A 16,407-nucleotide genomic window follows, 5' to 3' on the forward strand; every position below is an offset into this window, starting at 1 on the left:
ATCTTCCACACTGCCAAGCGTCTTACCCTTAATGTTATATTATTTCATCCTATTTGACCTTTTGGTGATATCCAATGCCCTGCTTCCAAACGCTGCAGAAGATAATGTGTATCATTGACTGTTTCACAGTTCGACACACTGGAACACTACTTCCTAAACTATTTTCCAATGTGAACGGATTTTATCAGTTGACACCAGCAATAAAGTAATATAGTAATATTCTCCATACAATTAAAGATGTGTATTATAGTTCAACATTTAATAGATCATTTAAATATGAATTTTTTGCCATTTTAAATGACTTGTAATGATGCTACAATTTTATTTACTCACCAGAACATTTCTGGATCATTTGCAGTAGGAAAATGCTGATTGTGGGAGTGAGAATCTCATGGTGACACAATAGTTAGCACTGCTACCTCACAGTGCCAGGGACCCGGGTTTGATTCCCACTTCGGGTCACTGTCTGTGTGGGATCTGATGTTCTCCCCGTGTCTGCGTGGATTTCCTCCTGGTGCTCTAGTTTCCTTCCACAGTGCTGGTTAAATGCATTGGCCATGCTAAATTCTCCCTCAGTGTACCCGAACAGACACCAGAGTGTGGTGACTAGGGAATTTTCACAGTAACAATTGCAGTGTTAATATAAGCCTATTTGTGACTAATAAATAAACTAAACTAAAATGTCTGTCCTCTGGCTCGCAAAGTTCCTCAGGTCTGCATCTCCTGGTTCTCTCTTTAAGTGGAAGCCTCTCTGCCCTTTCTTTAATTGCAGTGAACCATGTTCAGAATCCAGTTCTTTGTCCCTCTGATTTCAGTCTTCTTAGGACCTGTCTTTTCATCTTCCTTCCGATTCCATGACTTGCTTTTTGCCAGGCAAGTTGTGGGGGGTTACAGATAGTATGACATGAACCCAAGATCCTGGTTGAGGCCGTCCTCATGTGTGTAGAACTTGGCTATCAGTTTCTGCTCAGCGATTCTGAGTTGTCGTGCGTTGTGAAGGCCACCTTGGAGACCGCTGACCCGAAGATCAGAGGCTGAATGCCCGTGACTGCTGAAGTGTTCCCTGACAGGAAGGGAACACTCCTGTCTGGTGATTGTCGAGCGGTGTCCATTCATTCATTGCCATAGCGTCGGCATGGTCTCGCCAATGTACCATGCCTCGGGACATCCTATCCTACAGCGTATCAGGTAGATAATGTTGGCCGCGTCACAAGAGTATGTACCGTGTACCTGGTGGATGGTGTTCTCACGTGAGATGATAGCATCCGTGTCGATGATCTGGCAGAGGTTGCTGTGGCAGAGTTGTGTGGTGTCGTGGTCACTGTTCTCCTGAAGGCCTGGTTAGTTTGCTGCGTACAATGATCTGTTTGAGGTTGCACGGTTGTTTGGAGGCAAGTAGTGGGGATGTGGGGATGGCCTTGGCGAGATGTTCATTTTCATCAATGACAGGTTGAAGGCACCAGAGAAGATGTTGTAGCTTCTCTACTCCAGGGATGTACTGGACGATGAAGGGTACTCTGTTCGCCGTGTCCCGTGTTTGTCTTCTGAGGAGGTCAGTGCGGTTTTTCTCTGTGGCATGTCGGAACTCTTTCCACACACTGATAAGCTACTCTGCATTCCTCCATCACTCCGCATTCCAATCAGTCCTTCTCCCTTCAGACAGATACTGTAATCGTCACTCTCCCAGACCCAATCTACGTATACTGCATTCGTACCTCTTTCAGCCTTCCACCCATTCCATCCCCAGGGCAATCTGTATTGCTGTAATCAGCCCCCGTCTCGAATTCCGCCCCCACCTCCCCATTCCATCCCGAGCTAACATAGACGGTGATCCATCCATTTATGCTGCTGCTGATCCAGCAAATTTGTTAACCTGGGGTAAAACGCAATGGAACAGGCAGAATGCAAGAGAACCGGAGAAGGGCGGCACGGTAGCACATTGGTTAGCATTGCTGCTTCACAGCTCCAGGGACCTGGGTTCGATTCCCGGCTTGGGTCACTGTCTGTGTGGAGTTTGCACATTCTCCCCGTGTCTGCGTGGGTTTCCTCCGGGTGCTCCGGTTTCCTCCCACAGTCCAAAGATGCGCAGGTTAGGTTGATTGGCCATGATAAAATTGCCCCTGAGATGCGTAGGTTAGAGGGATTAGTGGGTAAAATATGTAGGGTTATGGGGGTAGGGCCTGGGTGGGATTGTGGTCGGTGCAGACGCAATGGGCCGAATGGCCTCTTTCTGTACTGTAGGGATTCTATCATTCTATCATCATTCAAGAGTTCAAAGTAGGAACTCGCCTTCTCAGCCATATGACCTCACAATTTCTTCCACAAGACTGGTCATCAGTCAGACAGTCACTAAGTTGCCTGCAGCTGTGACGGTCTGAGCCATGTTTGCACATAACACTTCAAACCTGTTTGAACGTGCTGATAATTGTGTTTCCTAACATTTGAGAGCAATTTTGGGTTGAGATTCTGCACTTAGTTGTTTGACAGCACCGGTACAAGGAATACCGGACTGCGCTGTCCTGCTCCTCTCCACGGTCAATGTTGATTTTGGAGGAGGGGAAGATCGCGAACCCAAGCATAAAGTCCCAGGGCCCACAGTTTGGGAACATTTCAATTGAACTTCTCTTGCCTTCTAACCAGAATGAGATGAGCATTGTTAAGATAAATCTTTTGATAACGACAGGACAGATTATGAACCAATAAAAGTAAAATACCTCATAATATTTACTAATCATAGAGATTTCTATGAAAGTGGGGCATTATCATGAAGTTTAGTACTATCTGCCCTGTCGTCATCTATAAACAACACTTTAAGAATCCACATTGATAACTTTCAAGCAACAATTCCAATAATTGCCTCCAGAAGACCCGAGGATTTTGCCTCACAAATTAAGGGTTTGTGGCTGACACCGGGTATTTATGAAGCCTCACAACCTGCACCGGCTCTATTTGTGTTTCTGGTTTTATTTCGGGTTCTGGATCCGCACTGGGTCTTGGTAAAAATCTCCGTTTAAAACCCACTCGCTCAAGCTCCTTACAGTCTGCCACCAGGTACTCGACATACTCCAGCTCCCAAACCAGGATGGGGCCGTTGATCTGGGCCTGTTCCCGGGAGGGAGGGGCCATTTCTGGAGTTCCGGTTTCCTCCCACAGTCCAAAGATGTGCAGATTATGTGGATTAGCCATGCTAAATTGTCTCAGTATTCAAAGGTATGTCGGTGAGAGGGATTAGCGGGGTAAATACATGGGGTTACGGGGTTAATACTGTGGTGAACCATTGTTGGTTACCACCAGGAGTGCTGAGCCATGGTCTGGCCAGTACTATGAGTCTGTAGATATGTTACTGTTGGGGTTTGGGTTGGGCTGTTCTACCTGTTAATATAGTCCTATGGTACATCCCAGTTGGCTCCGCCTCCTGGGAGAGATATAAAGGTCACTGCTCTGCCTGGTGACCCTTTAGTCTGGGATTGTATATTGTATATAGTAGCTCCGTTATTATTGGCAATAAAAGTCTTTATTTCCCGGGTACATCCTGCCTCCCGTGTGATTTTTCTCGCATCAAATATGTGGGGTTACGGTGTTAGGACAGGGAAAGGGCCTGGGTAAGATCCTCTGTCAGAGAGTTAGTGCAGACTTGATGGGCCAAATGGCCTCTTCTGCACTGTAGTGATTCTATAACTAAGTTGACTGTGACAAGCCTTGAGGTTGTGTATAATATGTTGTGCCATTTTACTGAGACAAACTTATTTTTGCATCAAGACAATTAAGATTGAGAACCAATTTCTGTTTCATTGAAGGTATTCAACAGATGCACAAGGAGACACTCCGGGTACAAACTGAAACACTGAGAGTGAACACGATCCTAATAAAGGAGAAAGTTAAGATTTTCCAGCTGCTTGATCGATACGCTGAGCTAACGATCATTTCTACTGTTCGAGATCGGACACTTGTAGAACATGAACTGCTGGCAAGAGGCCGAGACCATGAAGAGTGGAGAGAGAAACATCTCCGGAAAGAACTGGAAAAAATCCGAACTGATCAATTGTTCCAGAGTAGTTTTTCCTGGAGAGGTTGCAAATCTGGGAATTCAGGAACAGTGAGTGGAGTCCCAGGGATTGGGAAAACAACAATGGTACAAAAGATTGTTTATGACTGGGCCACTGGGAAAATATACCCACACTTTCAATTTGTTTTCAGTTTTAAATTCCGGGATTTGAACACAATTAACAACAGAATAAACCTGAGGAATCTGATACTGGATCAGTATCCTTATTTTGGGAATGATCTGGGAGAGCTCTGGAAGAACCCAGAGGGATTGCTGTTTATATTCGATGGTTTGGATGAATTCAAGGCCAGGATTGATTTTGCTGACATTCGGAGAAATACAGAACCTCAGTCCATGTGCACAGATCCTGAATGCTGGTGTGAAGTGTCTGACATTGTGTTCAGTTTAATACAGCATAAGCTGCTCCCAGGATGTTCAGTGCTGGTTACCAGCCGCCCCACTGCATTATATTTATTGGAAAAGGCAGAGATCAGTGTCTGGGCTGAAATCCTGGGATTTGTTGGTGATGAACGGAAGGAATATTTCAACAAGTTTTTTGATGACCAGGCAGTGGCAGCAGCTGTATTCAAGCACGTGGAGGAGAATGAGATTCTTTACACCATGTGCTACAACCCTTCCTACTGCTGGATCCTCGGTCTGTCACTGGGTCCCTTCTTTGGACTAAGTGGCAGGAAAAAGCAGCAAGTCCCCAAGACTATCACACAACTATATTCCTATTTTATTTACAATATTCTGAAAAACCATAGCAAAGAGATTGAAGATCCACGCAATATGTTGCTGAAGCTTGGTGAGATGGCATTCAAAGGAGTCTCTGAGAAGAACATTGTGTTTAGAAATGAAGATTTGATCGCGTCTCATCTGCAGCCTTCTCAGTTCCTGTCTGGGTTTCTGATGGAACTTTTGGGGAGAGATGATTCTGCCCAGAGTGTGGTTTACACATTCCCACACCTCACCATCCAAGAGTTTGTAGCTGCACTTGCACAGTTTCTGACTCCAGATCCCGGGGATATCCGGAAACTGCTCAGTGAAGCCCACAGCAAGAAAGATGGACAATTTGAGATATTTCTCCGTTTTGTTGCTGGTCTCTCCTCTCCACAGGCAGCTTGGCCCCTGAAGGAGTTTCTGGGACAATTTCATCATCGAACAACTTGTGGAGTGATTGACTGGGTGAAGGAGAAAATTCAAGTACAGATTGGAGAGAGTGGATCTGGTAAAAGGGATCTCCTGAACACATTCCACTATCTGTTTGAGTCTCAGAATAAAGGACTGGCACTGAACACAGTGGGATCTATGAAAACACTTCCATTCTGTGGATTGCAAATGACTCCGATTGACTGCGTGGTCCTGTCTCATGTCATTGGATTGTGTGATACAATAAAACATCTTGACCTGGAGGACTGCTACATAGAGTGTGAGCAACTCAAGCGACTGGTACCTGTTCTGCACAAATGTCAACAATTGAGGTGACTGTTTTTTGGTCCTGTCGCGGGTATTTAGAGTCATAGAGGTTTACAGCATGGAAACAGGACCTTCGGCCCAATTTATCCATGACGCCCTTTTTCTATTAAACCCCAAAGCTAGTCCTAATTGCCCGCATTTGGCCCATATCCCTCTATACCCATCTTACCAATTTAACTGTCTGAATGCTTTGTAAAAGACAAAATTGTATCCGCCTCTACTACTACCTCTGGCAGCTTGTTCCAGACACTCACCACTCACTGTGTGAAAAAATTGCCCCTCTGGACACTTTTGTATCTCTCCCCTCTCACTTTAAACCCCTACATTTGGGAAAAGACATTGATTATCTAGCTGACCTATTATTTTATAGACCTCTATCAGATCACCCCTCAGCCTTCTACGCCCCAGAGAAAAAAGTCCCAGTATTCCAACCTCTCCATATAACTCAAACCATCAGGTCCTGGTAGCATCCTAGTAAATCTTTTCTGCACTCTTTCTAGTTTAATCATACCTTTTCGATAATAGGGTGACCAGAACTGTACACAGTATTCCAAGTGTGGCCTTACCAATGTCTTGTACAACTTCAATAAGACATCCCAACTCCTGTATTCAATGTTCTGACCAATGAAACCAAGCATGCTGTATGCCTTCTTCACCACTCTGTCCACCTGAGACTCCATTTTCAAGGAGCTATGAACCTGTACCCCTTGATCTCTTTGTTCTGTAACTCTCGCCAACGCTCTACCATTAACTGAGTAAGTTCTGCCCTGGTTGAATCTACCAAAATGCAACACCTCGCATTTGTCTAAATTAAACTCCATCTGCCATTCATCAGCCCATTGGCCCAATTGATCAAGATCCCGTTGCAATTGGAGATAACTTCACTGTCCACTATGCCACCAATTTTAGTGTCATCTGCAAACTTACTAACCATGCCTCCTATATTCTCATCCAAATCATTAATATAAATGACAAATAACAGTCGACCCAGCACTGATCCCTGAGGCACACCGCTGGTCACAGGCCTCCAGTTTGAAAAACAATTCTCTACCACCCTCTGGCTTCTGTCAAGATGCCAATTTTGTATCCATTTAGATACCTCACCCTGGATCCCGTGAGATTTAACCTTATGCAACAACTTACCATACCAGCAGACAATTGTGGCGAATTTGGGATGTGCTGAGCGTGGTTGAGTCATCTCCACTTACAACACGTTGGTGGAGTAATGATTTTACCCGCGATGGGGACCGAAAACTTGGTGGCACGGGTCATGGAACTTCAGGATAGTGATTCAGTTCATCAGAAAGTGAGACCAGACTGAAGAACATTTACTGGCTGCAGACAAACATCTCTCTCTCTAATGAGAGAAGTGAAAGCCAACAGTACTCAAACCAGTGAGAGTGAATTGTTCACCAATTTACACTGTTCGTTATTTTCTTTTCCACTCAATTTAAAGGGCAATCGGGAGCGATTTAGTTTGGACGGCTGATCACCCTTCACCCACAGTGGACAAAACATCAAACTAAACCGAATAGATTTAATTTTCAGTGGAAGTCACATCTTCGCATTGATTTCTAAGGTTGCTCCCATGTATGCTGAGATACTTTTGATTCTCAGCTGAGTTTTCGCTCAATGGGCTGAATGCTTGGTTCTTCCTGAAGGTGGGACCAAAGGTGGGCAGGGATGTGAAGGGCAACGGCGCCAGGCGGGTGAGTCAATTTCAAGGTGGGAATTCTGATTCCGACAATAATCACTTGGTAAAGGAGGAGTGGATCAGGAGTCTTAATTGAGTTCAATGAAAACCTCATTAAGCATGTAAGATCGGTGGAGATTTAAGGTTTTAAAACGGTGTGCAGTTTAACTGTTCATCTCAAGGGAAGAGGGTAGAGAGTTTACAGCCTTTCAATGATGCCCAACACCCCGGATCTTTCAGAGCGTCAGTGCCACTGGCCACTTTGTTTGTGTGTGTGTTTGTGTGGGCGTGCGTGCGTGTGTGTAGGATGGGGGAGGGGTGGTGTTATTTGGTGCTGTGCAATTGGCAGTGTGTATGTGCACTCTGCGCTCAGGATCTGAACGTGGTCAACACTACCCACAGAGGCAGAAGATCAGGAGGCAAGGCTGCCGTGAAAAATGGGGAGCCACCTGCCCAGATAGAAAACTCAAGCTGGTAATGATGGTAAAGTTGTCAGATGATGGATGAGGGGCAATAGAGGGAGAACAGAACCCGGGGTGGCAGCAGGGGCGGGGTAAGAGGGGCGGGAAGGTAACAGATGACGCACCCTGAAACAGGAACGATCGCTCAAGATGGAATTACCTGGACATGATCGAGGCATGGTGATGCAGGAGGTGGAGGCACTTTAGGCAGATGGTCACAGAAATCTTTGCTGTGTGGCTGAAGAGCTCACAAGAGTGGCCACAGTCATTATGGTCTTGAACTTCTTCATTTCTAGCTCCTTCCAAGTATCAACAATGGACCTCAGGGACATGTTGCACACAGTTACACACCATATGGCAGCTCCTGGGTACCCTCTTTACCAAGACACGACAAGACATTTGCTGAATGGCACCATAATGTGGTTTCCTTCTGCCATCCTCTGGAAGAGGAGCTCCCACCACTCCCCCATGCCCTCCAGTATGGCATCAAAAACAGGATGTGATGCCCCGAGTGCCAAGCCTCTGTCTTCTCTTCGATATCTCACTTACCTGTGGTGTTGTGCATATTTTGACACAAACTGCAGATTTCTCCCTCTGGGCAACCAGCAGCCTCAGTGATGGCTGCTATGTGAGTCCAAATGAGTCATTTCATCTGACCGATGTGCATTCAAACCCCCACTGGCTCTAAGTGAACAAGAAACTTGTCTCCATCCCGTTCAGTGATATGCGCATGCAAAAATAATAATTTTAATCAGTTTGCACCAGTTATGGGTCTCTGCCCCAAAAATAAACACAGCTCTTTTTTCTCCCTCCATGGAGAAAATTCAGCCCATTTTAATATGTTTCTCACTCTCTCTGTTTAGACTAAGTCGCAATAATCTGGGAGTTTCAGGAGTGAAACTATTGTCTGCGGCTCTGAGCAATCCGAACTGTCAAATACAGAAACTGGAGTAAGTACCTGATTGTGTGGCAATGTATGGAATGTAACTGGATATCTGACAATTACTATCAGCGTTAGAAATAGCGTTATTAATGACACTGAGAATCAGTACGAGTATTAACATTATACCGTGGGATCAAAATGGACGGCAAATATGCAAAACATGTAAAATTACATGTGCTGGTCTTTACCGGAATACCTGATATTGTGCTCGACCACAACAATACATCAATTCCACAACAATTCAGTTTTGCCCCCTGCTTCAGAATCGAAAGGATATGTTTCAAAGCTTCAAATGCTGTTCACCCCATCCATTTCCTGCTGGATGCACAAACATTTCCTCTAATTAAATATTGGAAAAGCTGAAGTTGTTGAAGCTCCACCCCAGAGCCACTGATTCTATGCAGCTCGCTAACGATTATCTAGGTCTGAACCAGACAAGTCCAAATTTGAGAAACCACTTTACCACTGACTTGAGGTATCAACTCCAAACCAATCACTAAGATCACCTACTTCCATCACATAATAAAATTCAATTGCTCCGCTGCGTCTGCCTCAACCCATCTGCTTGTAAAATGGTCATCATGGATTTTTTGTCTCAGACTTGACAATTCCATGGTTTTCCTGAGTGATTTTCCAATCTTTCTCTCTCTGTAAATTGACATTTATAACTCTGCTGTGTATCTTACCTTCTGCAAAGTTCCACTTTACTGTCACCCCTTTGCTCAATGGCCCACAATAGTTCCTGCTGTGTCAATGCCGCACACATAAAGCTACCATTCGTATTTTCAAATACCTGCAAGAAGTCAACCCTCCTGATCACTCGCGCTCTCTCTCTCATCTGCAACTCTAAAGATATATTTGCACATCTCTATTTCTGACCAATTGTGTACCTCCAATTTTCCTTGCTCCATCATTGGTGGGTGATCGTTCAGCTGACTAAATCCTACATTTTGGAATCTCGTCGGTAAATCTCTGCAGTTCTCAACATCACTCCTCCTGTGAGACCTTCCTTCACACCGACCTCGTTTATCTGCTTCAATGCCTCCTTTTGTAGCTCACTTTGTGCAATGTTCATTTTGATGATGCACTTCTGGACATTGTATCTCTACTTTTAAGTTTAAGTTTATTTATCAGTGTCACAATAAGGCTTAAATTAACACTGCAATGAAGTTACTGTGAAAATCCCCGAGTCGCCACACTCTGGCGCCTGTTTTGGTACACTGAGGGAGAATTTAGCATTGTCAATGCACCTAATCATCACGTCTTTCAGACTGTGGGAGGAAAACGGAGCACCCGGAGGAAACCCACGCAGACATGGGGATAATGTGCAGACTCTGCACAGACAGTCTCCCAGGCCAGGAATCAAAACTGGGGGGTCCCTGGCACTGTGAGGCAGCATGGCTAATCATTGTGCCACCCCGTGGTGCCCCATTGCATCACATTACATAAAAAAAAGAAACGTAATTGGAAAATAAGATTGAACGATCCTCTCAATGAACAGTCAAATTTATTTCAAAGATTAATGTTGAAATTACACCTAATTACTAAGAGAATCAATCCATAATAATCCATCTTGTTAAATAAAGAGGAACATTTTCCATACAAGAGTCAGCAAAGTGAAGGAACGATCTGTCTGAGACCCAAACATTCATGATTGACATGAGGTAAACAAGAGTTAAAAATAATCTGTTGTTGAATACACCACAAACTATACTTAAATTGCTGACTCCACCAGGACAGAACATAAAAAATTCTCAGTAACCGACCCAAATGTCAGTGATCACTGTGAGTCACATGAATTATTACCACCCTGTTTTCCGAATAAAGTTTTTCAGCTCCTCTCCTTTGAACATTTTGATTCCCTGCTTTCCCCTGAACACAGCTCTGACTCAAACTGGAAGACGTCTTATTTCTGCTGACTGCATGAGCTGTCAGCCCAGCAGACACAAGGTCAGACTGCCGGGTATCTGCTCACCCCGCAGGTCTCAATCACTTCATTCAAGACAGTGCCTCAGTGGATTGCTCGACTGTGACCCAATAGCTAAGCACCTGCACATTCCTATTTGTACTGAGTGAATGACTGCTGCTCACGACAGGCTACTCTTTACCAACAAATGCCAGGTTCACAGAGCTGACACCTTTGCTTCAGTCTCAACAATCCGACAACTGCTCCAGGGCTTTTCTGAGCCCATATTCCCAGCAGTATAGAGTTATCATGACCCCAGGGCTTTACTGAACCCCCACTCCACAGCAGCTCAAAGCTGTTGCTCTTCTATGGCTTCCCTGAGCCCCAAATCCGCAGCAGCATGTAGTTATCACTGCACCAGGGCTTCCCTGAAACGCAATCCTCAACGTTACAGAGCTTTCACTGCTCCAGGAGTTCTGAAACCTTAAATCCTCAGTCACATGGAGCTATATCTGCTCTAGGATTTCACTGAGACCCAATTTCCGCATGGCTTCTCTGAAACCCAGCTGGACAGAGCTGGTGATCTACGCTTTTATCAGCTGTGGACCAACCTTCTTACACATGGGCTCATTTTCTCTCGGACCACAAAATTCCTAGTCAATTTCCTACTCTCTTTGCCCCCAAACTCTGGACTGATGAGCGGGCCTTTCAGTGGAAGAGAGTTTTAAGCCATCCTTTATACATATGCAGCCTGTCCCCACCATAATACTCTGTGTGCTTGTGTCGGTGATCTGGACATGCAGAGTTCTAGTCCTCAGCCATTTCTTAGTTCCCACTCTATCTTGGAATGCCTCCCACAGCACAATCCAGCGCAGCAGGCAGCAGTGTCAGATTCCCTCACAAGGTGCTGAAAATAATCAGCAGGTCCGCGAACAACTTCAGAGAAAAGTGGTCAGTTTTTTCAGACTGGGAGGTGGCTGCATTCGTAGAATGGCAACAAACCTATTGGAAGGAATGCCCAACGTGTTGCTGTTGTAAGTGGCTGGGCTGGAGGCAGAAGTTTCAGCTTGGAACTGATGGAAAGTAATTAACCCACATCACAAGACATTTAACGATGCTTTAATGTGTTATTTTATTCTTAAGAGGGGTGTGCAGGAACCAAAGTGCTTCAGAGTCTCACCAGCTCGAATAAGACAGGAACTCAGCGGAAGCACAGTCATTGCTGTAGTCAGTAGTCATTGTGAGTGTTAGTGTGGCTTGGTAAGGTGGTTGATACTGACTGCAGAGCAGTTGTAACAGTTTTGAGCGAATACAAAGCTGGCTGGTGTAGTGGGGCACTCTGGTTGACTATCCTCGCTGACTTGCCGCTTGTATCTGCATAATAAGCAGGAATGAGAAAGTGTGGAATAGTGAGAGCAGCTATTTGTTCTGGGTCTCATTCACTCAACTATTGAAACCTTCAGTCTGGAGGAATTTTCGCGAGCAGCTATGTAATGCGGGGCTACAAAATCCAGAGTGGCACCAGGATTATGAAGCTGCTGGGGGGTACAAAGGAGGAGGGTACAGAGAAGCAAACAACCGGACTCCTCTGCACAGAAGAGGCTACCCACTACAGGAAGTTTGCCATCCAGACATTCAGTTTCCTGCAATGTGAGAGCCACATTGTTACTGAAGTTTGCTTCCCTCCATGGAAACCATTCGCAAGCTGTCGGACATTTTGGAGTGTCGGCTAAGCCTAATAGGAACTGGCAAGCATTCATTGCCAATGTCATTCGAGGTCACCGAGGCACTGATCCATCAGGATATTTCCAGGAATGATCTTGAGATATCTGTCGGATCTCCCAGTCTGTGGTTCTTGACTGCATCAAGATGATCATCAATATTATATTCCAGAGGACCAGCCAATCCAAACAGTCAGTCACGAGGATTCAATTCCTCTGTTGGATATTCCCAGGTGCAGAATGCCACTGACGGCACACACGTGGACAAAAAATGCTCAGACAGAGCAAATATGCCCATAGTTGCTGATCCACAGTTACTTCATGCTTCAATGAGCATTGACTGACTGGAAATGGGACTTCTACCCATTTCTTCCAGGTGCTCCAGTTTCCTCCCACAATCTGAAAGACGTATTGGTTAGAAGCATTGGCCATGCTAAATTCGCCATCAGTGTAACCAAACAGGCACTGGAATGTGGCGACCAGCAGATTTCCTTTGTAAATTCATTGCAGTGTTAATGTAAGCCTACTTGTGACACGAATGAATAAACTAAACTGAACACCCCACAGTTATGAGGAATCTAATTGGACAGTATCTCTCTAGTCCCTGCAGTACCAGAATGTGCACTGGAGAGGGCTAGTGTTGCATCTGCTCCCAGTGGCCAAGTCCTGGATTCCATCATGAAGTAACTTTTGAGCGTCTCAGGGCTGGGAGAGGAGGCCGAGTGGATGTGGACAAAGAAGTGAGTGGAGGTTTGACCTACAGGGATCAGACCTTCTGTGGGGTAACCAAAATTAAAAATGTCTGTTGATAGAGGCACCCTTCAGCCATCCTCTCACCATCCTGGCACCATTCCCAATTATTTTGGGAATCCCCCCCGTGCCCCAGAGCTCCTCTTGCCAGCCTGAAAACAGAGGCTGGTTAAAAAGGGCAGTTTAGTGTTAGTGTTAATTGTTAATAATTGTCTCCTTAAAGCCCTAATTTTAAAATTTTGGAGGTGTCAAAGTGGACAACAAATCACATTTACCATCACTGAATTACCCACTACCATCATCCTCGGTGTTATCATTGACCAGAAATTGAACCAGGCTAGTTATATTCATACTATGGCTCCCAGACCAGGTCAAAGACTAGGAATGCTGTGGTGAGTAACTCACCTCTTGACCTCCCCAAAGCCTGCCCACCAACTACAAAGCACAAGTTAGGAGTGTGATGGAATATCCTCCACTTACTTGGAGGGCTGAAGCTCCAACAGCACTTAAGAAGAATTACACCATCAAGGAAAAAGTAGCAGTTTGATTGCTACCTTCCATCAACATTCAATCCCTCCACCACAGATGAACAGTGGCAGCCTTGTGTATCATCTGCATGATGAATTTCAGGAACTCATCAAGCTTCCTTTGACAGCAACTTCCACGTCCTCGACCACTACCATCGAGAAGGACACGAGTAACAGAAACCTGGGAATACCACCATCTGGAGGTTCCCGTCCAAGTCACTCACCATCCTGACATGGAAATGTATCATCGTTCTTTCACTGTGGCTGGGTGGGCAATTTGCTTTTTTAGAAACTTGGTGCAGACACAATCGGCCGAAGGCCTTCTTCTGCACTGTAGGAGTTCTGTGCTTCTATGAAGCGACTGGAGTTCCCTCCCTAACAGCACTATATGTGCACATACATCTCAAGAACTGCAGTGGTTCAAGAAAGCAGCTCACCACTTCCTTCTGCAGGGCAACTAGAAATGGGCAATGAATGCCCATCTCTGGCCAGCAACGCCCACGTCCTGTAAGATGGATTTTCAAGAAAACACGCTCACCCCATGCCTACAAACCAGCTGCAGATGCAACATGAAATTCTGTGTTTGAAATTAGTGTTGGCTGCCTCTAAATATGATGCCAGCATTGCCTCAACCGGAACTTCCCCTGCCCATGCCATCAAAGTGGACAGCTTCCCCTATCTGCGAGCCAGTATTTGTCCAGCTCTAACAATAGTTTGTCCTTACCTCTGTCTACTATACCCACATGGCCACGCCACCCATTTCCAATCCTGATGTCAGGACTTCAATGCTTTTGGTAAACTCATAGCCATTATTTCCAACTCCACCTCAATCTGTATTCCTGAGCCGTTCACAATCCCATGTCCTGCCTAGTGATTTATGGGGAAATGGGGATGTTGTGCATTTGGCTTGCAGCATCATCCCTTTTTGTTATTCAATCAGTCCTGCACTTCCATTTTTATCCATTCCCTGGCCCCGTGCTTTCCTTATCACTTAAAACCTATTCAGTCATCGCATTTCCCACTTCGAATGAAAGCTCTTTGAACTGAAACGTAGATTAATTTACTGCATCAGTGGCATGTTTCCTTCTATATGAATGGAAGCTGTGTTTTGAATGCTTCATAATGTACATTATTATTTATGACTGGGGATTTACCTTGTTTACTATTATTTTTCTCTCTGCGGTCCCCAGTCTATGCGAGGTTGGCCTCATTGATTCATGTGCAGAACATCTCGCTTCCGCTCTCAGCACAAACCACCCACTGAAGGTTCTGCACTTGGAGTCAAATTCCTTCACAGACCAATCTGTCCCCGCTCTCATCCACCTCATACAGAATTGCAAGAGCCTAATGGAGATTGAGTGAGTAATTGTTCACATTCATTTTTAATACAAAACAGTTTTTTTCAACGGTAATATAATTCAGTCACATTTATGGTTAATATTTCTCTTTAATTGTTATATTCTCCCTGTTTTTTAAACTGTTGTTCAATCTGTTTGTTTCCTGTTTGATCCTTAATCTGCTTTAGGCTGAGGTGGAATCAATTCAATCCAACTGGAAAAAAACACTTGGAATCACTGCAAGAATTCAGATCGGGACTGATGGTGACAGTGTGAACATTTCAATGTATAATAATTTCTGCTCCCATTCTATGAACATTTGTGTCTGGTTTCCTGTCCCTCCCCTTTAAGCGGCCACGCTCCAGATTGGAATCCTATTGGCCATTTCCCAGTTTCCAGCTGGAGCTGAGTGAGTGTCATCTCCCATTGTGACGTCAGAGGCCCAGCAACAGGGTCATGTGACTCGGCCGCCCAGCCCCACAGCGCTGCTCCTGCAGGATTTCCGGGGCTCAGTGCTCCCCAATCGGGCACTGGGCAAATGAACAAACAGGAAGGGACCAGCGTGGGGATCAGTCTGGGCTGCAGTGTGTGGTGAACCATCGTTGGTTCCCACCAGGTAGTACTGAGCCAGGGTCTGGCCAGTACTATGAGTCTGTATATATGTTGCTGTTGGGGTTAGGGTTGGGTTGTTCTACTTGTTACTGTTGGCGTTAGGGTTGGGCTGTTCTACCTGTATTATAGTTATTATGGTACATCCCAGTCGGGCTCCGCCTCCTGGGAGAGGTATAAAGGTCACTGCTCTGTCTGGGACCCCTCAGTCTGGGATCGTGTACTATATATGGTAGCTTCATTGTAATAGTAAATAAAAGCCTTTATTTCCTTGAGCATCTCTAGCCTCGTGAGTTATATCGCGCATCAATTTTATTTACTATTAATTGAACTCTCGTCGTTAAAAAAAAGGAAAACGATACAGAGAGTATGGAGCAAATGTTAAAACCCGAAGGTCTTACGCTGGACCCATGTGCGGCGGGCGCCTCTAACACCTTCGACCACTGGTTAAAATGTTTTCAGGACTACCTTGCAGCCTCCGCAGCGGTCACCACAGACAACGACAGACTCCGGGTCCTCCACGCTAGGGTAAGCGACGCTGTATATTTAGCGATCCGTGCGGCCACCGACTACAAAGGGGCCCTCGAGCTTCTTAAGAAGCGCTACATTAAACCGCCAAACGAGATGCATGCTCGATATCTTTTAGCCACTCGACAACGGCAGCCCGGCGAAACGACGGAACAGTACGCATGCGAGCTTCTACAGCTAGCCAGGGGCTGTAACTGCAAAGCAGTGTCGGCAGACCAAAACATGAATGACCTCGCTCGAGATGCGTTTGTGGCGGGAATCGGATCGTCTTATATCCGACTCCGACTGTTGGAGCAAGGTAATCTCGATCTCACTAAGTCGATAGAACTAGCGGATATGCTGGAGACGGCCTCCAAAAGCCTAGCGTTGTATCCCGAAGACCACGTGGAGACAGCGTGGCAGGAGCAG

At 45.5% G+C, this 16,407-nt stretch overlaps 1 protein-coding gene across 1 annotated transcript in view; it reads left to right on the top strand.

The window, feature by feature from the left end:
- LOC144505536 (NACHT, LRR and PYD domains-containing protein 3-like) overlaps positions 1-15,748 on the top strand; it is a 30,528-nt gene extending 14,780 nt beyond the window's left edge. Inside the window, exons 7-10 of the mRNA XM_078231663.1 lie at positions 3,798-5,529; positions 8,542-8,628; positions 14,716-14,883; positions 15,051-15,748. Coding sequence (XP_078087789.1) covers positions 3,798-5,529; positions 8,542-8,628; positions 14,716-14,883; positions 15,051-15,138 — 2,075 coding nt within the window. The 3' untranslated portion in view covers positions 15,139-15,748. The remainder of the gene's footprint in view (positions 1-3,797; positions 5,530-8,541; positions 8,629-14,715; positions 14,884-15,050) is intronic.
- Positions 15,749-16,407: the final 659 nt, after the last annotated feature.

Source organism: Mustelus asterias, chromosome 16 (genome assembly GCF_964213995.1).
Source record: "Mustelus asterias chromosome 16, sMusAst1.hap1.1, whole genome shotgun sequence".
In the NCBI taxonomy this organism is placed as follows: domain Eukaryota; kingdom Metazoa; phylum Chordata; class Chondrichthyes; order Carcharhiniformes; family Triakidae; genus Mustelus; species Mustelus asterias.